Raw genomic sequence first — 26,276 nt, 5'->3', positions numbered from 1 at the left:
CAGTTCTACTTAATTTTATTTTGTTGGTTTTATTTGTTCACCCAGATTTAGGTGTCAGGTCACCCACCTAGACAACCCCCAGTCTGAGTGTAACAGATTTCTGCGGCCACCCTGCAGTTGACCGAGTCACAATGATCCACATGGAAAGCCCCCTCAACCAGTGGAAAGATTTGGGTACCTGGCCTGATGTTGTGACTTCCGACTTCCTGCCCAGTCATGCCGATCTCATACGGTCCAAAGCAGCTGACCAAATTGAGGACGACATCGCTGAACTAATGGCTATGCCACCCACTCAGAAATGCGGGAGTAAAAGGCTAACCAAAGTACTCGGCTCCCTCACACACAAACTTCTAGCCAGGCTGAAGATAAATGAAAAGGAAACTTCCTGTCTCCAGCAAAGGGTGCAAGCACTCCAACAGCAGGAGAGAGACACCCAACAACTTCTGGCTGAGACACAGCGAGATGCGGCCCAAGCTCAACATCGCATTGAGAACTTCGAGCAAGAACTCCAACAAAGAAGGTCTCCGTCCCATGAGGAAGAGGATACAGAAGAAGGCAAGATTCCTCAAACAAGCAAAAAGCTTCAACAGGCTTTGGAAGAGCTCAGAGCTGAAGCTGACCAGCAAGAACAGCAAGCCAGAGCCACCAAAGAGAACCTCGAAGCCAGACTGGACCAGGCCGAAACACTGTTGGACAGAGCCCACACAGAGCTCAAGAACAAGGATGCTCGGATCCAGGCCCTGGAAAACCATCTGGCTGAGGCACAGAGATGCCTGCACAAGCTGAATCACCAGCTAATCAGCTCCCAAGAACAGCTCACCGATGCCAGAACGAAACATCGAGCTGACACAGAAGAGGTTGACCGGATGAGACAAGAACTAATACAGGCATATGAGGTGAAGTCAGAATTTGGAGCCTCCTACAATTCAGTGAGGGCACCGACTTCCTCTCCGACAGTGCTGTTTCCCCCAAGGCACTCAGACCGCGTTCAAGGGACCTCTCATCGGGACAAGTTACCTCCTTGGCCATCACCGGACCTTGAGGAACCAAGCGCCTGGAAGGTCTCTCTCAAAGAAGGTACCCCAGATGAAACAGGTTTACTGAAGCAACACCGGGTTACCACAAAGGAGCTTGATAAAGTAGCTCGGAATATCGACATGTTTACGCCTAACCCCATGGGGGGCCACGACATTCATACCTACCTCCAAGACATTGACTTCCACCTCCAAAGACTGGACAGTGTGACCAATGAGGACATAGTCTACCTCATCAGGATCACATCCAGCCTGGAGGTCCGCAGCTTCCTGGATCGACAGCCCAGTCGAATCAAGGCCGACTCCAAGCTGCTACACGAAGCACTGATTCAAGAGTTTGCTGATCCTGAGTCGGAACAAGGTATCGGCGTCGCCTTGGATGTCAAACAGAGCAGACAAGAGACTCCCCAAGCCTACTACAATCGCCTTCGTCGGGCATATTTTGGGTCCAAAAATGAGGCAGACATGGAAGAAGATGCAACCTTCAAGGCTCTCTTCCTTCGGAATCTCCACCCAACCTTAAATCACTACCTTGGGCTCATAGCTTGTCCCCACACCATGACAAGTCAACAACTACGAGACCTTGCAATCAAGGCATACCACAAACAAAGAGCAGCAGCCGAGAAAGCAACTAAAGCGACGGCAGTGCTAAATCTTGGCATTACAGACTCCAACCTGGCATTGGAAGGTGGCCACCCTCATCCGCAACCACCAATCCATGACCGAGGTTGGAGAGCAGCAAGCCACAGTGAGCGTTACCCTGGTCCGCCTCCACAGCAGTTGAAGACCCGGCCAGACCAGTGGGAGGCACAGCGCTCTCTTAACCAACGGAAACCAAGACCCACAGAGCCTTGGAATAAGCGGGGAGATCGGCTAGGAAGCCAGTTCTCTAATCCTAGCTCTCCACTAAGTTCCCGACTGAATCAACCGCGGAACTGGAAAGACAGGAGGAAAAGTTATGAACCAGACTTGAAGCCTGGACAAACCACGGAGAAAGATGAGTGGGTTCTACTCCAGTTGCTGCGTGATTTCTTTGCTAAGCATCCCCTCAAGGGTCAAGAGGACTTTCAGAAGAAAGATCCAAAATGACTAGGACTGAAGCACAAAACACGCACGACCCCACAATCCTCACCAGAACCCAAACCAGACAATGCCCCCAGACTCCCTTGGATGTCAGCCCTAAGTAACACTCAACAGCCATCAGCTTTCCCTACCAGAGATATTGGAACAACTGAAAACGTCCCACCTCAACTAGAAAAAGCTGCCGACTCAAGCCTGGTAAGAGCACCTGATGTTGCCGTCACCAACACAGAGCTCGATCAAGAGGATGAGCCCCCACCAGCACCTGACAACGCTGTCCTAGTTGTGTGCCGTGACTCAGAAGAGCACCACCCCTACTGTGGTGATGCCGCACCAATTCCTGGCCAGGCCCTTATGCCACAGCTCCTGGGAGATCTGGTGGAAAGGGGGGTAGCCAAGAAATTCTACCTCTCCATCACCCTGGAAGATGTTCTCACCCTGGAGGCCCTCATCGACACTGCAGCAGACATCACCCTCATGTCAGCCAGTCTTTTCTGCCAGGTGCAGCACCTATCCGCCCAGAAGAACAAAACCCTCCAGCCGAGGAAATGCTCTTTGGACGTACTGGCGTATTCACCAGTGGGCACCAGGATGGATCACATGATACCCCTCAATTGGTCCATTGGTCCCATGAATGTAATGCACCCAGTATACATTTCCCAACTTGAGTCCATTCCTCTCCTCATTGGGAAAGATTTGCTGAACCGGTTCGAGCCGATGTTAGACTTCCAACGTCTAAAAATTTGGGCTCAAGTTATAGAACCACTGCCACTGTGGAAACCTGACGCAGCCACACAGGAATGTCAAACCCTGGCTGTATCCTCAAACCTCACTCCACACCATGGAGAGTACCCAGCTGGAGATCAGAATCGTGACACGAGAGACCCATGCCAGCACCATGACTCCTTCCTGTGTAGGCTGGACCCTACCTCAGGATCCTTCAGCCCCAAGATCAGGAAAGGCATATGGCTCCAAGGCATGGAAGTCACAGATGTGGTAATGACCATGGGGATAGAAAAATTCCCGGTGACAAAAGGGACTGTATGTGACATGGAGCTTGTTGACAACCAACACCTGACAATCCATGCTATAACTGCCCAGCCTGACACAGTACAGTCACCCAGCTGCCACTACTATTCTCGGGAGGGACCAGCAGCACCCGGCATTTTGGACACGCCGACGCCAATAGAACCATCGCAACACCACTACGTTGATGAGAATGTCTCTCAAGACATGATCACCATTTATGTAGATGGATGCGCATTCAAACAAAAGGGGACCCTGAAAGCTAGAGCAAGCATTCTGGGGCTCAACGACGACCTCGTCCCACCACAACAGCTCAAGCTCTGTCCTCACACATCGCAGTATGCGAAGCTGGCAACAATCTTAATCGCCCGGGAGGTGGCCTCCGAACATGGAGTAGAGAACCTGCTGATCTGCAAAGACTCCAGCTATACACGTCTCAGCTTCATGTGCTATCTCCCTCACTGGACACAGAATGGCTTCAAGACATCAGGGAACAAGCCAGTCAAACACCATGACCACACGAATGCACTTGCCAAAGCAGGAGCACTGCACGGTGATTCATGGGAGTTTTGTCCCCTCCCACCCACCCACGCTGTCCAGATCGTCACCCGCAGTCACAGCCGAGCATCTGCCCCACCGCCAACGATTTCACTGTTGGAACTTTCCCCTCAGGTTTCCAACTCTGACATCGTCTCCCTCCAGCCCACTGATTCTGTGCTCAGCACGGTCTGCGATCACCTCCGCGACCCCGCTGCGAACTCGATCTCCACAACTGACCAAGAATCCCTTCCTGACCTCCATCACCTGATGACGGCTTTATCCTCTCTTCATCTTGCCGAGGGCGTACCTCTTCATGTCCCTGATGCCCACACTTCACCACGGCTCGTGGTCCCTCAGGCACAAAGGGGGGTCATGCTACTGTACGCCCACGACGCACCCTGTGCAGGCCACCGCAATGCCAAAACACCCTATGAGGCACTTAGTCAAGTAGCCTACTGGCCTAACATGCAACAGGATGTGACGGAATATGTGAAAGGATGTCTGGTCTGCTGCCAATTCCAACCAAAAGAAGGACAACTTTTCCAGTTCAAATCTCCCCAAAACCCCCAAGAGAGAAGAACAAAGAGGAAGGGAAGGAGAGAAGGTCACAGATAGGGTAGACCAATGTGGTGGGCTTGACTACTGATATCTGGGTGATCTTGATGTTTTTGTTTATCTGTTTGTTTGTTTTGATAACTTCTCATTTCTTTGGTTGTTGTTTTTGGTAAGGACCTGGGGTGGCTCACGCGTGCCCGGGAAATTACTGAAGAGGATCCGGTTTTGCATTTTCTTGTCACGTTTGTTTCTTTACAATTGTCCTCTGGCCGAGAATTGTTGCCACTATATCTTTTTCCTGTCCCCTTTGCACAAGGGTGCACCACACTCCGAATCGGTCTTGACTCACCCCCTCACTCCTAATCCGGTCCTTATTTTCTATCCCCTTACCACTAGGATGACGCTGCCCCGCTACTAGCATTACTCAGCTAGGAGGGGTGAGGCCCCAGTCCAAGAGGGCATCCCCTGGGCCTCCGTCAGGCATTGTCTTCCGGGAACAGCCCGGTCTCTTGATTACTAACTGTTGTACCCACATACAGCGAGTATTCGTCTGACGATGTCGACCGAGCCCATTACCTCCATGAGAGACGCCAAACGAGTGGGACAGGTGTCCGATGGACCCAGGATGCCATGCATCATGCTGCCGTGGACACTACCCACATGCTGGAGCAGTTACCCAACGTCCGTGAACCAAGCTGAGTCCAATCGACTGCCCGAGAGGTTCCTGGACGCCTTGCTGGGAGCTGCAGCATCCTGTTCGACAAAGGGATCACCACTCCTTGCTGTCCCAGAAGCCAGGGGCCAGCCTTTGCGCCTCCTCCCTGTCCATCCAGTCACTGTACCACCCAGAGTGCCGAAAAACGGGACCTTTCATGTGCCTCGTTGCATGTGGATGATCCTGTTTCAACTTCCGTCGCCTGAATGATGGCAATGCCATCATCAGCCGAAAGGGGGGATATGTAGGATCACACATGCACATATCACAAAGCTTAAATTCCAGGTGGCCTGAGACAAGGCCTACCCTGGTACGAGAAGGCACACATCGACCTAGGCCCCAAAGGGGGGTTTGTGACCCCACACACATAGATAACCAGGGAGGCCAGCACTTCAACTTTTATTGCCCAAAGCTTTAACAACCTACAGATAGCAGAGTGGATCCCCAGGGACAGGGGCCCCTCGACTTGGCACACAACCCCATCCCCCGACGTCCTGCCTTACATACCACTCACCCAGCACCCCACAGAAAGTTTCTGTTAAGTTTGGCTTTTGTATATCTGTATATTTATTTACTCTTGACTACTAGTCTTAATATACAGATATGTACAGGTTATGTTCGAATGTGTCTTAACTTTTGGAGATTCTTTTTCTTTGTTTGACAAACCTTCTCCCCCCCCCCTTTTCTTTGCCACATTCCTCGGCAACCCTTATCTGATCTTTGTATTCTACCATGCCTATCTAAGGGTACGATGTGCTTATGACATGAGAATATGTCATATAATGTCTGTATAAAGGGTAATATCTGTTGAGGTACAACCTAAACCACCTGTACCATATACTGGTGTGAGTAATAGAACATAACATAATAGCATAATATAAGTAATCATTAATTAATCATCACAGATGGTATTTGGTGTGAACCGCTAGGCTGGTACGGCATGTTTGGTATCAAACCGAAGGAAAATCACTCCAGTTTCCAAATCTGGTCAGTGGTTACCACAAAAGTGGACGTATCAAAAGTTACACCAGCCTAATGAAAATCACCATTACCAGAGAAGTCAGTCTGGTCATAAATCCCAAAAAGACTGATACCGACCCCCTTCCGAAGCCCGCCAAATGGATGGTCAGCCATTGGTCCAGGACTCAAATTCCTGGTCACTCCTAATCACGAACCTTATGCTATAAAACCTGGCATCTCAGAACAAAGCAGCGGAGAAAATCGGAGAAGAAGAAAAGAAAAAGAGAAGAAAACGGAGAAACAAGCAGCGTTCTTAAAGCCCGTCGGTGAAGACCCAAAGAACTGCAACTCAGCCCAAGCTTCACCAGAAGAAAGAACCGGAGGGACTCCACTCCAACAACCGCTGCAAACCCCGCGCCTCCCTGAGAGCCATCACCCATCAGCTCATCAGCCACTGCAACCAACTGCAAAGACCTCCTTCTTTCCTGCATCCAAGTAAACCAACTTCCTTTCCTTTCTAACAACCTAAACTGTCCTATTCACCTGCTATATTCCTTTAGGTTTATAATCCTTACAAACTGCTTGCTTTGCAGAACAGTTTTTCCCTTTTCAGGTTAATCATTTTAAATCTGGTCATTGCATTTTCATGATTACATCGTTTGTGTCTATTCCGTTATTTCATGTTTATTGTTTGTTAGGTGTAATGTCTGTCTTATGTTAGTTGTAGGAATAAATGCATGTCTTTTTACACAACTTCAGCCTCCGTCATTGAGTGCTCACAATAGTCCCTGCCTCTGTGCGATCTGGCTACTACGCTCTGAAACCTCTAAACTCGCCTGAAATATCGCGAGACTCTCTCTCATCGGCCGTGAGGGGAGCTTCGCTACCGATCGTTTACATTACCTGGTGACGCAGCTCGCTGGACGAGCCCACTAACCCAGGTTATTAAGCGATACTGGTTATTAATGAATCCCATTTAAGTCTCACATTAACAGATATCGGGGATTCGCAATTGAGTTTGGAGGAGCCGACCATTCGGCATAACAATTGGTTAATAATCAGCATTAAATAATAATTAATTAAAAGTTAATTAATTTCAAAACATATTGGTGGAGATATTAAAATTTACCTGAGCTAATAATTCCTACATGTTTAAAAGGAAAACAGAAATGTGACACCTAGACTGATGTTCCTCAAGATAGATTTCTACAGCCTGAAAGTGGCAGGTATATCAGCCCCTTCCCTCCCAGAACAGGAGAGAGAGAATCATTACTTGCAGAAGACTGTGAATACACTCTGGACCTCTGAGAAAGCAGCAGTTTTAAACCATTTCTTCCTGACACGATGGTTTTACTCAGCTCTATATCACATGCCCCTTTGTGCAAAGCAACAGATCATGTCTGGCTCTATTTAACAAGGATCCACAAATTACAGACACACCTGGGTAGGAGTGCAACGGAGCACCAGCAAACACAGAAACTATAATTTCCAGAGTGCAACAGAACACCAGGGAGCACACAGACTACAACTCCCAGACTGCAATAGAGAAGAGGTGGGCACAGACTACAGTGCCTAAAGTATAACGAAGCAGCAAGTTGGGTATTAACTACAGCTCCCAGAGTGTAATGAAGCAGCAGCTTATACGATCTGGGTTTACGATGTAGTCTGGGCTGGGACACAACTGTCAGATGTATCACATGATGAACTGTTGTCCTGGACACACTACCCAGAGGCAATCATCCATCCACTGTATACCCACCTCATTATAGACAGACCTACACGTACTGACTGTAGTGCACCTGCACCAGAGTCCTGTATTGGTTCAGGTATCTGACGGGCGACCCACAAGTTTTGATACAACAGGTGAAAAATATCCTACTATGCAATTTGAGTGTACGGGTGCGGTTGAAAATCAATAGGCCATGGACTGAAATCACATACACTTACAAAGTAGTCAGTAAAATATACCCTGCGGAATTGAGAAGAATAGCTAGTGAAGATTTATAATTTATTGAAAATACACTATATTGCTAAAAGTATTGGGACACCCCTCCAAATCATTGAATTTGGCTCTTCCAATCGCTTCCTTATCCACAGGTATATAAAATCAAGCACCTAGACATGCAGACTGCTTCTACAAACATTTGCAAAAGAATGGGTCACTCTCAGGAGCTCAGTTAATTCAAGCACGGTACCGTGATAGGATGCCACCTGTGCAATAAGTCCATTTGTGAAATTTCCAATCTACTAAATATTCCACGGTCAACTGTCAGTAGTACTGTACCATAACAAACCAGAAGCAATTGGGAACAACAGCAACTCAGCCACAAAGTGGTAGGCCACGTAAAATCACAGAGCGGGGACAACGCATGCTGAGGCACACGGTGTGCAGAAGTCACCAACTGCAGAGTCATTAGCTACAGACCTCCAAACTTCGTGTGGCCTTCAGTTTAGCTCAAGAACAGTCTGTGGAGAACTTCATGGAATGGGCTTCCATGGCCGAGCAGCTGCATCCAAGCCTTACATCACCAAGTGCAATGCAACGCGTCAGATGCAGTGGTGTAAAGCACGCCGCCACTGGACTCTATGTAGTGACAAATCATGCTTCTTTGTCTGGCAATTGGATGGATGAACCTGGGTTTGGTGGTTGTCAGGAAAACAGTACTTGCCTGACTGCATTGTGCCGAGTGTAAAGTTTGGTGGAGGGGGGTTTACGGTGTGGCGTTGTTTTTCAGGGGTTGGGCTTGGCCCCTTAGTTCCAATGAAAGGAACTCTTAAGGCTGCAGCATTTAAAGCCATTTTGTGCAATTTCATGCTCCCAACTTTGTGGGAACACTTTGGAGATGGCACCTTCCTGTTCCAACATGATTAAGCACCAGTGCACAAAGCAAGGCCCACAAGGACATGATTGAATGAGTCTGGTGTGGAGGAACTTGACTGACCTGCACAGAGCCCTGACCTCAACCCGACAGAACACCTTTGGGGTGAACTATTGTGGAGACTGTGAGCCAGACCTTCTCATTCAACATCACTGCCTGACCTCACGATTGCTCTCCTGGAAGAATGGTCAAAAATCCACATAAACACACTCCTAAACCTTGATGACAGCCTTCCCAGAAGAGCTGAAGCTGTTATAGCTGCAAAGGGTGGACCAATTCCATATTAAAGGCTATGTATTAAGAATGGGATGTCATTAAAGTTCATGTGTGTGTAAAGGCAGGTGTCCCAATACTTTTGGCAATATAGTGTACATCCAACATGAAGTCTGCTATCTGGGAAAATTTTGAAATCTTGCATGCTGACAGGTTATCATAATGCAGTTAAAGAAAATGTTTACCTTGTTAAGTTGTGGTAAAGCAGATTAGTTCAGATGCCCAGGATTGATATAGACACTGACTAGTTTGCAGCAAGGAAGCCTACTGTTGTTTATTAGTTAATAAACTCAAAGTATTTTGAACATTTGTTTGAATGATTCTGTGTGACCTGTGAACCAATAATCATTTTGTCCAGCTGATGTAGTAAACTGTCATGTGAACAGGAGACCAAACCCAGTCACATCTGACTGAACGTACTCTAACATCCGCCAGTTCTCAATTTGACCTTGACTTTACGTCTATAGGCCACAAGGGCCAGCTGTGGGGTGGGAGAACTACAAATCTCACTGGACTCATATTCCCAGCAGTCGACAGCTGAGGCGTGATATGGTTACGGCCTGTGAGGTCACACCAGGCCCGGCAGGAACACCCCTCAGACGAGGCTCTTGGTCCAGCACACTACCTAGAGACCCTTAAACATTTTGCTGCAGAGCATTACCTGCTTGGCAGCACAATAAAGTACAGCGATACATCACACATCAGATGGTATTGCAGTGGTAATTTTCCAAATTTCAATAAAGTACCCCAGGAACTTGCAGAAGAGGTGCCAGGTGGTTAGCAGTGGGAGCAGAAAAAGCAAAGTTGTGCAACTATGAAGCAGAATCTAGGCGCAATGCTATCTGACCAGATATGTGACCTGATCAGGGTCTCCGAATCCTCATGATGGCAACCCACTGCAGGATGATTTCTGTACTAGCTTAGCAATTATCCATTAATTATCCTTGATTTAATAATAGATTTAATTGCAGCATCATTTACAAATTAAGACCTATTTATCATGATAATCCTCGGCCATTGAGAAATCGAGTAAGGCCTTAAAATAATCTAAATTCAATATTCAATATTTCACAAATGATCTAATTAAGAATTCTGAGGGCACAAACACACCTGTAATACTTGAAATATGGAAATTAATTGGAATGAAAGCATGAACAAAGGTGGATGTTAAAGTCTGGAAAGAACGCAGATGATCATTACAGTACCTGCTAAATCATTCAACTTCAGCAAAACGGACTCTGAAGTATGACCAGTGTTGTGGAAGCTACTTTTACTCGGGAGTGTCATGACCTGCGCGTCCAGCCCTCGTGTGTGCCACGCCCCCCTGATCGACCACGTGTCTGTCCCCGATTGTGCCCAGCTGTTTTTTATCAGTCTGATGTCATGTCCTGTATTTAGTCCGCGTTCAAGTCTGTTTCCCCAGGTCTGTCATTGATGTTAGTTCGTCGCCATCTGCCCTGCTATTCCCTTAAAAAACCCCGTATCCTGCATCCTCGCCCTTCCCAGCTTCCTACCTGTTCGCCAACCGGCGATCATCACAGGGAGCTTTTCAAGCTATAAGCTACTGTTTTAATATAGTAGTAAGCTACACTACAAGCTATAGAGCAGCAAATTACATCGAAGCTGTTTTGTCCGGTAATATTTAATAGTTGTGTTGTAGGATACTCTAAAATCAAATTACTTAAAAATACAAAACATGGTGTTATTTTCATATTAATTTTCTGATTTTTTTTTTTTACCATATAATGTTAAATCACAATAAGGTGTTCAAAAAAATTCTTTGTTTGGTGTAAACCAAGAGTACTTTACAATTGCTGTGTAAAAATTAGAAGGATTATAACATAAAAAGATACATTTAGATAATTTGCCCAAAAGCCAAAGTGCTCATGTCACGTCCAGGGGTAGCCGAGCAGGTGGGAAGCGGGGAAGGATGAGGCAGGCAGTAGAGAATGTGGGATACGAGGGTTTATTCGGCCGCACAGGGCAGACAGCGACGAACATCGATGTCAGGTCTGAGGAATACGGACTCAGACGCGGACTAAATACACAGACTGATAGAAAACAGCTGTGCACAATCGGGGAAGCACACGTGGATGATCAGGGGGCGTGACACACATCTGGACGCGCAGGTTATGACAGCTCATATGTATTTTAGTGAAAGTGTCAAGATATTGTTTGCTGTGACTTATTTTTCAACCCTTTAACATCCAATCCCCAGATTATTGAAGCAAAAAAACACCAATCAGGAACACCTGGGGGGTAAAGAAGGCAATACTCTTGCCATAAATATAGCCAGGGAGTTGGCTCGCCAATGAATTGCAGACAGACTAAATGCGTAATTTATGTAAATGTTACAAGTTCCTAGTACAGCGCAAAAGTTCCTGGTTCGATTCCCATAGCCAATGGGGAACCTTTTGGGTTGAGTTCACGTTTCATTCTTACTGTATAATGTTATTGTATATTATTTGATCTCCAGAAAAGGATTTCACTTGCATCCGTGTGAAATGTTAGGTACAAATAACCGTATCTTGTCTCTGCTTTTTAGTAATAAACTTTCAAAGTAGACTGTGACTAAACAAAATATTAAAATATCTTCCTGTTCATATTATTTTAATGGATTTTTTTCAATTTCAGTCATTGCATTTCATGTTTGACCTGTGTAATATGGGTACGCTTTTATTTTGATTATTTTGGAATTAATTGGAATGCCAAGGCGTGATTTTTACAGGCTTTATTATATTGATTACGTGTATGTTGCAATCTCAGCTCTGTTCTCCATATTATGGAAATATCACGTAGAGGATTAATTCAGAAAAGATGGTTTTATTCTCTGCTTTCTCGTCTTGCTTTTACTCACAGCATCGACTACAGGGTTCCATTTCCATATATATATATAAGACTCACTCTCCCGCTAACGCAGTGTAGGTAGTAACATGCCACCTCGCACATGAAGATCGTATATAGGGGCATGTCATTTTTGTACATTGCACCTTAAAGGTTAACAAAATTATTCATTCAGATAATGTAAAATATTATGACAGATGAGAATTCAGGAGAATACTTGATGTGAGTAGTGAGAGCGTGGAATTTCGTCCGACGGAACGATCTTTTGGGACTTTGTTCCCACACGCCGGACGTTCTTTGAGACACCGCTTAACTAAGCCGATCAGTTAACCTGGTCAGGAGCAAACTAATTCACTCGCCTATATTACCATGGTAGCTCAGCGGGGATTCATTTAAGACACGTTGATGGAACGGAACTCCCACTTAAATGAGCCAGACTTGTCGAAATTAGTCAGACTTTCCCTTGATCCTACTTTGTGGAACACCCCCCTGGTGGCTTTAAATAATACAGGTCGTTATTGAGGTATTAATCAGAAGGACATAAAACAAAAAATCTTTACGTTATATTGTTTGGTGTCTTTAAACTTTTTATTACAATTTTTATGGTTCATTATTGTTATAACCTTTACATCACCATTTAAGCTGCTAAAACAAATGAATACGGATGTATACTGTACTGTGAGCGCTGCGAACATTAGCCTGAGCACGATATTACTGAATGGACGTCTCACAGGGATGTTCTCGCTGCCGGCAGTTGGGGCAGAAACTGTCATACACTCCTGCAGTCCTGGTCACATCTCTGCATTCTCGGATCGGTCATAAGGTCGACGTCAACCTATACTATTTTTTTTTGGACAATATAGCGTTATCGCACGCTATTAGTAAAACGAAAAAAATAGTTAGTGGAAAAGCTACAGTGTTATAAAAGTAGCTGCGCTACACATAAGCTACAGAAAAAAAAATAGTTAACTTAGTAGCGTCGCTAATTGTAGTTAGCTACTCCCCAACACTCGGTATGACTTACTAAAAGGTCACGTCAACGTGGACTTTAACCTAATCCGAAACAGCCCAAGCAAGGTTTATTTGGAGCTCTGCCAGGACCAAGCCAGCATTCTGGGAGGACTGAAACGTGATCAACTGTGTTGTGTCTGTGTTATCGCTAAAGTCGTCGATGAAACACAATTAGTATAAAGATAGCAACATCATTAAACACAAAGTTAAAATAATAAAACACCTGTGACTTTACTCCTGTCTTTACTGTCACAAGCTTAAATGATAAGTATTAAAAGCACACATTCTGTCGTATATTTTTAGCTTGTATAATTATCAGAAAAATATATTCTGTGATCATTGCTCCAGGGCAGCTGATCACAGACAGGAAACATGACTGTCAGGTGTTAATAAAATCAGCACCAACAACAGAACTTTGTTTTCTGCTGACATGATTTTAAATAATGACTAAGCCATTTTGGTAAAGACCATCACGTGGCTACCAGAAAAAGTCCACAGGCATGAAACATCTAGAATGACAATGGGAGCTTCATTAACAGACAGGGGCCACATCACCACATGCACTTGCACATGTGCAGTGCTTCTTGTCATGCTTCTGGAAAATCATCTGGGCTAATGAGCCTTGTGGTTTTACAGCGGCCATTAAAAGCACAGGACATTGTTCTTTGCAATAATCAGTAATTCAACGATTTGTTCGTCTTATTAAACCAGTGAAATAAGGGGAGTGGTATAAACGTTAATTAAATTCACAGTGCTAGTGTAAGTACGTAAAAAGCCAATAATGCCTTCGACCATGTCTACAAAGACAGGACATTCCTGTTGAGTGGTTTAAATTAATTGTACCAAATAAAACAGATACTGTATACATACTTGCACTTTATTTTAAGGCTAAACCTTCTGTAGGAAATACACCAGGCCTGTCTGGTAGCCTATTTTATATACAATATCTCTTCCCCAGACAGCCATATTCTCCACTGTACACCTGTCATCTCAGCCCTTACAATGCATTACAATGCAAGACAATAAATTACAATGCATTACATTACAATGCGATACAATGTAATGACAATGATCGTATTTCTTAGTCATCTCACTCTGAATTCTTACTTATAACATCAAACACAGAACAAAGGCCAGGGGTGGATCCCATGTACTATGCAAATGTTCAGCAATAAACATGCACTATAATAGCTGCCAAGGTTTGTCACAGTCTGGATAATTTGGTGACTACAGTGCTTCATATTAAGCATTACTTTGACTGGGGAAACCCATATTAGAACTTCCAAGCTGTCTATTTGGCATTTTAATATGTGAGGAATTCTAATTAGCCAAATGAGAGAATGTACAGCAGAGGTACCCTGTCACGGGCTGGAGCGGGTGGTTTATGGGGTCATGTTTAAGGGCCGATAAAGGGTTCCGGAAAGAACAAGAGGGAGAGTGAGAGAGAGAGGGAGAGAGCGTCACTCACCAGCCGAAGCAGAAGAGGGCGAAGTAGAAGCCCAGCAAGGTGGCTACCACGTGCCTGACAAAGGGGCTGGTTTTGCTGGGGTGAAGGTAGAGCCGAAACCAGAAGGCGGTGAGCAGCGCAAACAGCTGGCAGACCACGAAGTTCACCTGGGTGGCACATGCACACACAGACACATAAACACAGACACACAATCTGTAGTTATCAGTCTGCAGGCAAACAACACAAGTAAGAATTTCTCTGTGATCAAAATACATCTGATCTTATCTTAATGTCAGTGTACTCAGTACATGTGACAATTAAACTTTGACTCCTTGATTACACTCTGTGAAGTGGCATGCCTGTTAAAAAATGCAGATGGAACAGCCATCATCATGATGGACCCAAATCGTTCCATAGGCACCTTTGAGGGGCCCGTCTAACCCAAGGGGAAGACCCGGGGAGCTGCAGAGCGTTCGCCTGCTTCCCATTTGCACAATGACCTTCTCAGGGGCTGGAATCCACTGCAGACTCCCCTGCCCATGGATACATCCTGAGTTATTTGGGTTATCAACAGAAGAGATCAATGGAAGGCCTCGTCATCAGCATTAAAAGGGACAGCACTGGACCTCTGTGGAAGCTATGGATATTGGTGTGGGCCAGGGTCTCTAAGGATGCTGGTGACCTCAGTATGTACCAGGGCAGCCTCTAAGGAAGCTGTGGGGCTCGGTGTGAACCAGGGCACCCTCTAAGCAAGCTGTGAACCTCAGGGTGGACAAGGGCAGCCTCTAAGGAAGCTGTGGACCTCGGGGTGGACCAGGGCAGCCCCTAAGGAAGCTGTGGGGCTTGGTGTGAACCACGGCAGCCTCTAAGGAAGCTGTGAACCTCGGGGTGAACCAGGGCAGCCTCTAAGGAAGCTGTGAACCTCGGGGTGAACCAGGGCAGCCCCTAATGAAGCTGTGGATCTTGGTGTGGACCAGGGCAACCTCTAAGGAAGTTGTGGGGCTTGGTGTGAACCAGGGCAGCCTCTAAGGAAGCTGTGAACCTCGGGGTGAACCAGGGCAGCCTCTAAGGAAGTTGTGGGGCTTGGTGTGAACCAGGGCAGACTCTAAGGAAGCTGTGGACCTCGGTGTGGACCAGGGCAGCCTTTGAGGAAGCCCTCTTAAGCTGCCTGCATAACTTTCAGGAACAAAAAGGGTACCTTTCTGAGGTGGCTTTCCTGGACTTCCTGTAGTCTGTTGAAGACCACTGCAATGTATCAGGAACCCCAGTTCACAGCATGCTGCTCACACACACGCACGCACGCACACACACGCACACACACGGAAGCCTCACAGCCACCATCTGCATCTTAATATAGAGCCGGAACGCAATCACCTTGGAGCACAGGGCGGGCATTGTTAACATCACAGAGGCATGGAGGGCAGAGTTGCCACCTGTGCCACATTTTACACGATCATCCTGTATTTCTGTGTCCCGATTTCAACCAATATTGGATTTTCCCATATTTTTTTGTGATTCGTACCCCCCAATCAACAAATTTAATCATTGAGTTAAGGGGAGGGGCGGGGGGTGAAGACTTATAGCTTCAGATTGAAAGAGGCCTCTTAGACTGTAACGATTTATACATATATTACTGCATAACAATCGTTTATCAATGAGAGCAATCATCTTCATTAATTATTTACATAGCCGGCGGTTTAGCCATGTGTGGGAATCCCTGCCTCTGCTGGAATTCAGGAAGTAGTGACTACATACGGGTCTTACCCGGGAAAGCTCAGGACGGGAAGGCCAAACGGGGAAGAGCGATTCCTTAGGAACCAGAGAGGGCAGCCCAGCATGGGAGCCTGTCTGGGAAAGAGCTGCCCGTCCACCATGCAGAGATGTTAGAACAGCCAGTACACGGGAGAATAAAGCCGAGCTGCCGTCACTAGGCAGGGTGACGGCCCAGCAGGATTAAAGGCAGCCATACCGGCTATGACTGCTACACAATTCAGGACGGTGCTTTTCCATGCTGCCTGGAAGCTAAGCGTTTTCATGAAAAAGGGAACAGAAACAGAGGAAGTGCCAGGCACTTCTTAACAAGAAAACCAACAAGCCAGATAAGTGACCGACAGCCCCTACAGAAAACCCCCCTCAAAAGCAATCACACCCTAGTTCATTTTTCATCTCATTCCTCCTTTCATGGGACAATGTGCATCGATCTCAGTGAAACGTTTAATTACCCTTGTTATGAAGGTCAGCAGTACCACAGTCTCACAGAGACTGCCAAAAGAGTGTGTGTGTGTGTGTGTGTGTGTGTGAGGGGGGTTACTTTTTTAAGATTATTAAATTGGGGTTTCGGTGTGCTAATACCCCACCGGGCATAGAAGCCAGAGGTGTTTCTGGACACCAACCTGTATCCTTACCTGAACCCTCAAGTTACCAGTGAGAGGCTGGCCTAACCTGACACCGGCCCTTGACACACTAGATAACGTGCTGTGTCCTGCAGACCAGCTGTTCCATAATGACCGGCAGCCAGCCGCAGCAGGGCAGCACCGCACTCCTCTCCCTCAGGGCCGCCGTCTGAGGGAGCCTAGGGGCTCTTTAAGCCTAATTTGAAAGGGACAGGCCTCTGTATTCAGGAGGCATCCTGGCGCTTCTCACGCTGCGCAAGTCACAGAGGTAAAACAGGCGCACACCCCTCCTCCTCAGCTGTACCAACCGGACTACGAAACGTCAGATCAATGCAAAGCAGCAACATCAAAAAACCAAATCCATCCATCCATCTTTTATAAATATATAAACCTATTCAGGATTGCAGGCGGTCTGGAGCATATCCCAGAGGCTACGGGCACAAGGCAGGGACCAGCCCGGGATTGGGCGCCAACCCACCGCAGGGCACAAACAACGCCAATTACCATTCACATCTGGCGGACAATTTCGTAAACAACCTCAGCATGTTTTCAAACCGGAGTACCTGGAGGAAACCCTACAATGACATTGGGAGAACATGCAATCTCCACACGCATGGAGCCATGACGGAGAATCAAAAATAAATGCAACAAGCAAGCAATAATGATAATAATCCATTCATCCACCCACCCACCAGCCACATATCCTGGTTAGAGGAAAAAGCTAATATGACCACGACCACCACCACTAATAATAATAATAATAATAATAATAATAATAATAAATAACAACATCTCTGATGAGTAGATGGATGTGTCATGACTGAATTTTAATGAATTTCTTCATCAAGAGATAAGAGCCTTCCCCCACCAGGTCTTACACAGCCCCGGTACGTGGGGGCTAGGGGATGCACTCCGCGTCATTCAGCAGAGGAGGTGAGCACTGCCTGGAAGTGACAGAGCGCAAGTCTGCACTAAAGTGAGAGACATGTGAGTCGGGAGATTCCATATGGAAGAGAGCAACAACAGATAACACTGGATTAGAGAGAGAATTAAAAAGAATAAAACCAGTACCGTCAGGTCAAAGAATACAAGTAAACACAGACAGACACAGAACTGTAAATATAGTAATGCCTTCTGCAAAAAAAAAGACTGAACCATAATATGCAAGGAAACCAGGCAGCTTATTCAGCACATTTCAGCAAAGCTTGTCTGCAATATTACTGCATCACACTTAACACATGCATTTAACATAATAATAGCCCTTAATATGCTACACAGTAAAAACATCCATCCATCTTCCAACCACTTATCCTGCTCAGGGTTGAAGTGGAGCAAGGTTTGGGGTTAGGGGGTGGGGGTGTATGCAGCCTATCCCAGGCAGCTTTGGGTGGGCATCCCAGGCTGGGGGGCACCCTGGATGAAATGCTGCAGGACACATACCCTGTTGGCATTTTAGAGACACCAATTGCCCCACATGAATGTCTTTGAAATGTAGGAGAAAACCTAAAATCCAGGCACAGAGGCTGGACAAGAACCTCAGCCGTGGCGATGTCAGTAATAGCGCCACCTGTTTCCTCTCTGTACTCCGATGCCAGCCTGGAATGAACCTGCAACTTTCACTTTTCAAAAACTGCTTAGTCATTGCAAGTTACTTGAAGGGGCACAAGAATAGCGGGGGGGGGGGGGGGGAGGTTTCCCCCATTAAATACACCTTTGCATATATATTAAACTGTGTCCCCCCCAATATCAAATTCTCATACTCTCTTGGTTACATGTAATGTGTCCAAATCATATCAACTGCGTAACTCAGGCATTCATCATCATCATCATCATCATCATCGGATTTTTTATTTAACGTGTAGGTGCAGCGGCATAATCCACACCAGTGGGCCCCCTTCCAGGTAGCTGGCTAGCTGCACGCATGGCAGATCTCACCTCAGATCTCCAGTGGCCTCTGTCATTAGGGTCTACAGCTGAGAGCTTCCACTCTCTGCGGTCTCTCTCTGTCAACACTCAATATCAAGGCATTACTGAAAATATTCATACGACGTATGAAATACACTTATGCCACCCACTGTGTCACACCCACAGCAATAAGAAACAGCAGCGCGATCATGCACCCTGTCCGAGTCGCGGATAAATGATTACCACCAATAACAGAATATTTATTCCTCAGATAAAATTCATACACAATATTATAAATAAATTATACATGCTTTAAAGTTATTTGTTTTGGTGCTCTTCAGCCAGGGGTGTTGGAGGAGCACGGAAACCCTGGCAGACTGCAGGGGCCCGGTGAGGGACTCCCAGCCCACCAAGGTGACATTGTCAGGGGGCCAGAATTTCTGCCCATGCCTCTGCTTTCAGCAGGGACCTCTAGACCAAGCTTGTGGTATTTTATTCATCCCTGTGGGAAAATGGGGTCATTTGGGCAGAAATCGGTAGACCTCAATCCAGAATGAGGGCCTCAAGGTGTCATTATGCTGTCAGGACAGTCAACTTGAGTTCGACACTCAATATCAAGCAGGGCCTAAAGCAAAAGAAACATTTTTAGCATATATTTTATAAATCCAGTGAATTGTATTCTACATACAGACAGCACAGTGGCTCAGTGTGTAACACGGTGGCCTGATACCACCTGCCTTCGCTGTGTGTGGAGTTTGCATGCTCTCCCAGTGGTATACAGGTTTCTCCCCACAGTCCAAAGACATGCAGCTAAGGTAATTAGTGTCTTTAAATTGCCCGTGGATTATGACTGAGTGCATATGTTCACTGATGCACTGGCATCGCACCAGGATGCATCCCGGCTGCTGGAATAGGCTCCAGGAGACCCCGACTGGGAAAAGCAGTTGTAAGGTGGATGAATGGGATTGTGCACCTTATTTTTGATGGGGAGAAAGCAGATGCCATCTAGCCAAAGCTTACTTGATAAGAGACACATCAGCCACGGATCTGTATGACTGGTGACTCACTAACCCCTGGTCTCACCATACAATGTGACCAAAGTGGGCTTCTGACCTTCACTGCTTCATCCCTAACGGGACTTTTACGGGCTTACATCATGGCATCCACATTTTAGTGGAGATAGTGAAGACTGAGCCCTTACAAGTTACGAATGAAAGGAACTGATTATTCTAATCCACACCAGATACAGCTGGTACACAGCCCTCCAGCACTTGCCATGGTAACAAAAAACAATTTACACTAAAACCTCCAACAAAAACTCTCCAGTGCCAAACTATCCAGAATTCTGCCTTTTCGCGGCCTTGCAGAAAAGACATGTGTCCATAACTAGGGTAGACCAAACGCCCACAGCTTCAGCCATAGATTTACACCAAAAGTCCATTCATCTTCTGACCACTTAATCACACACAAGGCTGGAGTACACCCTAGACTGGGTGCCGGCCCACCACAGCTTACACAGACACACACACACGCACCTTAGAGGTAGCCTAATTCCAAGTCTTTGTATTGTGGCAGAAAAGTGAGACAAAGAGAAAACATTCAACCTCCACATACTTATTGGGGCTGGGATTCAAATCCCTAACCTTAGGGATGTGAGACATCTATGCTACCAGCTGAGCAGCTGCCAATCTAACAATTCAATCTTTATTTTGCAAATTGTTACAAATGGATAAAAGGCACATGGATGGAGACTAACACCATCTTGGCAGCCTGACTTCACCCACATGTTAGCCAGCGGTTAGTCATGCGGGCAGCTGGTGACCAGGGGGTGGACAGCGATGCAGTCAACATGGACACCAGGCACTGTTGTGTTTGCTTCCCTTTTCTATATAAAAATTTCCACACAAGACACAGACAGATTGTACTGACTCATCTGCAGCGACTAGAACCGCCCCTCCTCGCAAATGAGGTCAGTAACCCAGGAGACGACGTTGCATGGGCTGTGCAGCAGAGACCACGTGGCAGTCACTAGCCAAAAGACCAAGAGACAAACGCAACATAGCACTTCCTCAGTAGGGAGGGACAACTGAAAGGGCACCTGGGGCCGTATTGCACCCCCCCCCCCACACAGAACACAAAACATTAGCTGATCACACATCATGACTAGCTTGAATGACCAAGATTAATATTTACTCAAACCTCTGCCAAGAAAGCTTCACAATATTGGAGAAAACTCCAGAAACTCTGTTACTATAGCAGTGTCACATTCTTATTCTTTTCACCAAATCAGAATGGGAGGTTTCACTTCCAACCCCCTCCCCCACAAACCTCATCTATCGTTACCAAAACAAAATAGGCAGTTTAACCACACAACACCCTCCATACCTTATTTTAATATACCAAGACAGAACAGGCACTTTCACTGGCAAACCCCTTCTATCACAACTCGACCTCACTTTTTGAAACCTTTCATTGGCCTTCATAGCCGAGGTCTGGAACAGAACACCTCAACCTGGACCATCCCTCCATTACACCAGGGCTTCTGCCCCCCTCAGACCAACAGTCCCAACACTGCTGGTCAGAGGAACCCAAGGGGACTTGTGCCGCTGTCTGACTGAACAGCTCCACGACAAGGTGAACCAGAGGCAGACTGAAGCGCAGAGGATGGCAGAACCCAGTCCAGGTCCAACTAAAGAACCTTAAAAGGGCAGGAACGTAGAAGCCAAGACATACATAGAGAACCTTGAAGACAGGACGCCAGTGGCACAGCACCTCAGCAGTGGGATGACGGCTATTTGGGGTTATGAATCCCTAAACCAGAAAATGGCTAAGCAGAAGCCCAAAGCAAGATGCTCATTAACAAGAACCATGACTCCAAGCCACCCAAACCATCAAGCTAGAACCTACTGGAAACTGACACAGAGACACAGATCTACTCCATCTATTCTGATAGAACAAACCTCTGACTGAAAGCCAACTGAGCCCTATGCTCTAAAAGCAATGGGATGACTGAGCAATGAAACCTCCTCACTGCCACGCTTACATATGGTTGGCCTCTAACTGGCACCAGCCCAGAGCACGTGCAGTTACCTGAGTTACTAATCACGGACAAGTCTGACATCATCTTACTTTATCAAAACAGAATGGGCAGTTTCACCGCCAAACCCTCCATACCTCATCTGACTTTACCAAAACAGAACAAGCAGTTTCACTGCCAAACCTGCCATACCACATCCTGAATAATTGACATTTCTATAGGTTCAGGTTCGTTACCCATGGTTTGAGTTACCGTTAAGAGGCCTGGTCAGATTTCACGCTACCGGCTGCTCTGCGTCGCTTTAGCGGCGCTTCCCGGTTGACCGCGAGCCCCGCGTTTACATGCCCGGGGAATTCCCACACCATTATCAAAACAGGCACATCCATAGCTGAATGTGAGTCCAAAAATTGGAGGCTTCTGTAGTATCCCAGTGTGTCAGGGAAGACCTGACATAGATAGACAGACCATGTACCCTGAAGTTCAGACACTCATGTGAGCTACGTCCAGCCGCTTCCAAACTCTGTAAGGATATATTGCGATCCCTCTGGTCAGACCGGCTGAAAATTCCTGCTTCCCTGCCCCATCCCTTCCTAGCAGTAAGTGTCACATCAGAGAGAATATCAAAACCATCAAGCTTTTCTACAGAAACACAGCTTGAGGTCTGGGAAATAGGGCTTCCTGCTGAGACCCCGTTGTACTCGTTAAGACAAGTTGCCCACCGGAGGCAGGTAATAATCTGTTCATTACACCGAAAGGCCATTAGCTCAGGCAGTCCAGCACCTACGTGGGTAGCAGGGTGGCCTCACACCTCCAGAGCTGGGATTCATTTCTGGTCCCTGCTTCTGTGGAGTTCACATGTTCTCCCTGTGTCACATGGGGTCTTTATTACCATCCAAAGATATACACTTAAGTGAAACGCTCTCTCTGATTGGCCCATTGTGTGTGATCAGTAGGGTAAGTATGATCTATGATAGGCTGGAATGCTGTCCATAGGGTTCCTCTGCAAAGTGCCATATACTACCTAGGACATACTCTGGGTTCATCACTACTCTCTACTGCATAAGCCTTCAAGGAAGATGAAAGGATTACATTATCAACTATAGCTAACCACAGGGATGAGAGGAGTATCATCACCAATATTTAAAAATAAAAACAAATAAAAACAAATAAATAGTCATTAGACATGGTGGAGGAGGACAAGATGAAAGGATAAAAGCTCCCATTCATTCTATTTTGGTGCCGATTGCTATGCAACATAATTAAGCCTGAACTGATGCAATAGCTGGTTACTCCTTGACCGTTGGCCCACGTCTGCAATGTTGTTATCGACAGGCTTCAGGCCAGAAGCTCGAGGCCGGCCACGGGTCCACGCACACGCTGGGTAGAGAAGAGCAATCCAGACTTTTTGGAGTATGGCTGATTGTCTAAGGTAAACACTAACACAGTCTATAGCCCCCCGCCACTCCTCATTCCTGCCCTGGCAGTATGCAAACCAAAACCAGCACATCTTCTTTCGTGGGCGCCCCTTTGTGCTTCCAGTTACCCCATTCCCCGTATCATCCATACCTCCCGAAACTCAATCCGTGCCCTGCTTTGACATGTTCCCTTTCAGTTCACGTAATGCTACAATGCACAAAACATACCATTGCCTGACGGTGCCGTCCCCCACAGTGGACCAGTTCGTGGACAGCGTTCATAGGATTGAACGTCTGGGTCCTGCCAGGCTTGGTGTTCCTTGAAGTCTCAGTCATATCCGACACAATCACAAGATCTTCACAATATAAATGAACATCTTTAGCCTAAAGAAAACCCAGTCTGACTGAAGTTCAAAATGGATTTACATGTCTATATCTAATTTTTATATTGAGACTTTTTTACAAATATTTAAACAAAATAATAACTTAGATTTATCATACGGGTTAAAAGGGGGTGCTGAACCCAGGATTATATATTATTATGATGATTTTTTTTGTTAATTATCCATAGAAAGTGTTGAGTACTAGAGCTCGCCCTTGCAGCACCTTGATAACCCCCTCCCAGCATCTCCAGGGACCGTCTGCAGCCTCCGTAGCTGAGGATAATGATCACAAGCACAGGCGATGGAGCATAAAGCCATGGCGAGACGACCAGCAGAGCAGGACAGGGGGAGGCTGCCACCTCGCAGTGCCTTTTCTTCTCACGAATCCATCAGAGATCCCTCAATGCGACTTCCCATCCATCTCATAAATAAGCCCGCTCTTTTGGGGAAGTTAATCCTCAATTAAACAGCCATTGGATAGCAGTCACACAGTCCACTGAGATAAGTCTGCCAGTTAATGTGCAGAAAATGCACGTCGGGGACCTTTAAGAGCATGGAGTTAAACATCGCACATAGAACTCATGGATCTCCAAATGCAAGTGATATTCCTTTTGCGGTTAAGCGGAGCATCTGAGAGCCACACAAAGCATATAAAGCAGCTGTGGAAGGGGGAAGCCACTTTCGGATCAGGCCATGCTGGGCGGCACTTGGATGTTCACTCTGATTTCAACACCCTGGGCCAGGCCTCTTTGTGCACAGGGTCAGGGCATCAGTGGATTAATCATCAGCAATCAATTTAGCCAATGCCAGAAACAGGAGACAAACATTATTTTTTAATGCTTTCCCAATGCAACTTGTCGGAGGATTAAGCCTATAAGATTTGCAGGATTTCTGCAAATGCAGATAGTTCTGCTAAGAGGACAAAGACTACTCTTAAATGACACAGAAACACCCAATTACATCCACAAAAAAACTGGCACAATAAACAGTGTATGAAATTACCACACGCATGACATGGCCAACTCCCGCAAACTCCAGTTTAAAGTTTCAAAGGAGTGTGCCGTTAAAACCACAGCACCTGGGGAAGGAGATATACTAGAGAAAGTAGGTTAAATGGTCAGGAATGGCTTAAATGGCCTGGGAGATCACTCACATATTCAGAATGAACACGATGGCCCAGCAGGATAACACAAAAGGGGAGGATCAATCAGTACGGGAGCTCGCAAGAGGTATTATGCTCATTCCAACACCCCCCCACCCGAAAGAAAAAAATAAATAAAATAATAAAATTATATTTATATATATATATATATATATATATATATATATATATATATATATATATATATATATATATTTATTAAAAAAAAAGAGGGGACCAGGGTGTCCAGGAGAATCAAGTGTAGCCGACTCCAGTCCAGAGGTAAAGTTTTAAACACTCTTCCTTGCACCCCCGTCCAAGAAGAACAAGCCCCACTGGCATCTCTTAATTTATAATGCGACACACCAGGCTGTACAGCGAAGGCCAGTATCCCAGGAGGGCACAGCCCTGCCAGCTGGACGCCTTACGCAGGCAGGAACCCGGCTCCAGGGAACATCCTGTTCTTCCCAAACTGGCCCCACATAGATTTGCCACTGCATCATGCCAGCTTCATTCTCTTACCATACCACTTGACGCAAACCCCTCCTCCCCCCAAAAAATGACTCTTTGTGGGAGCAACTGAATTCTCTGACAAGGCATCCATCTTACAAGTGGAATATAAACGCCACAAAAACACAAAATTTGCTAGACTAACAGATATTTCAGCACTGTTTATACTGGGAGTCTAGTGATCCCGTTCACAATTCACCTTGTGATCACTTCATATCGCATCTTTTTTTTATGTGGCAGTTAGACCAGAATGAAGCACAAATCACCCAGAAAGCATAACAATTGACCAAATGGCACAAGTCCTCTTTGCACTTTAATTCTGCAGGTGGGGGGAGGTGAATTGTACCCTAACCTTGACTGTCACCCCAAGCTTCTGCTTAAAATTCCTGGGACTAGTGTCCTGGACCACAACCCATCAGACAGAGAATGAACCAGATGACAGATCAGCCTGTGCCCTTTCTCTTACAATATTTGTACTTGAGGGTTTGGGGGTGAAATGAGGTAGAGACCCACATGCATAAATTTATTCTAGTCTAAGGCAGCGTTTCTGAAACTGGTCCTCAGGGACCCCAGACAGTCCACACTTTTGCTCCCTCCAGTCAAAAACGTGGACTGTGGGGCAAGGAACTAAGAGGAAGCAAGAACGTGAACCACCTAGGGCAGTGTTTCCAATACAGTCCTCAGGGACGCATAGACAGTCTATGTTTCTGCTGCAAAAATGTGGACAGTCCTAGCAAAGAGCTGGGAGGCAGCAAAAACATGGACTAACTGTGGGTCCCCGAGGACCAGATTGGAAAACATTGATCCCAGAGGAACTGTGTCTCAGAAGACCTATGGAGCATATTCCGTACACCAGTGTTTCCCAATCCGGTCCTCGAGGACCCCCAGACAATCCACATTGGACTGTCTGGCAGGGAGCTGGGAGGGAGCAAAAACATGGACCGACTGAGGGTCCCTGAGTACCGGGATGGGAAACGCTGCCATAGGCAGAGGAAGCCCATAATAAAGATGCCCCCCCCCGCCCCCAATAGCATGTATTAGTCACCAGTGTAACTGTTTCATAATCCGCCTGCTCACAGCAAATCCCACAGTAAGCATAAAATGCAGGAGTACAGCAAAGGTCAGGCA

The 26,276-nt window shown here is 46.4% G+C and overlaps 1 protein-coding gene across 3 annotated transcripts in view; it reads right to left on the bottom strand.

The window, feature by feature from the left end:
- mboat2b (membrane bound O-acyltransferase domain containing 2b) overlaps positions 1-26,276 on the bottom strand; it is a 54,889-nt gene that overhangs the window by 20,806 nt on the left and 7,807 nt on the right. Inside the window, exons 1-3 of one of the 3 annotated variants that reach the window (XM_048984826.1) lie at positions 23,721-24,130; positions 23,343-23,470; positions 14,386-14,531 (exon numbers count right to left, since the gene is read on the bottom strand). In XM_048984826.1, coding sequence (XP_048840783.1) covers positions 14,386-14,531; positions 23,343-23,470; positions 23,721-23,742 — 296 coding nt within the window. In that variant the 5' untranslated portion in view covers positions 23,743-24,130. Of the gene's footprint in view, positions 1-10,267; positions 10,301-14,385; positions 14,532-23,342; positions 23,471-23,720; positions 24,131-26,276 lie in introns of those variants that run through there. The other 2 variants (XM_048984827.1, XM_048984828.1) reach the window with 2 other exon arrangements.

This window comes from Brienomyrus brachyistius, chromosome 19 (assembly GCF_023856365.1).
Source record: "Brienomyrus brachyistius isolate T26 chromosome 19, BBRACH_0.4, whole genome shotgun sequence".
Taxonomy (NCBI): Eukaryota; Metazoa; Chordata; class Actinopteri; order Osteoglossiformes; family Mormyridae; genus Brienomyrus; species Brienomyrus brachyistius.
This window is presented reverse-complemented; position numbering and strand designations above follow the sequence as displayed.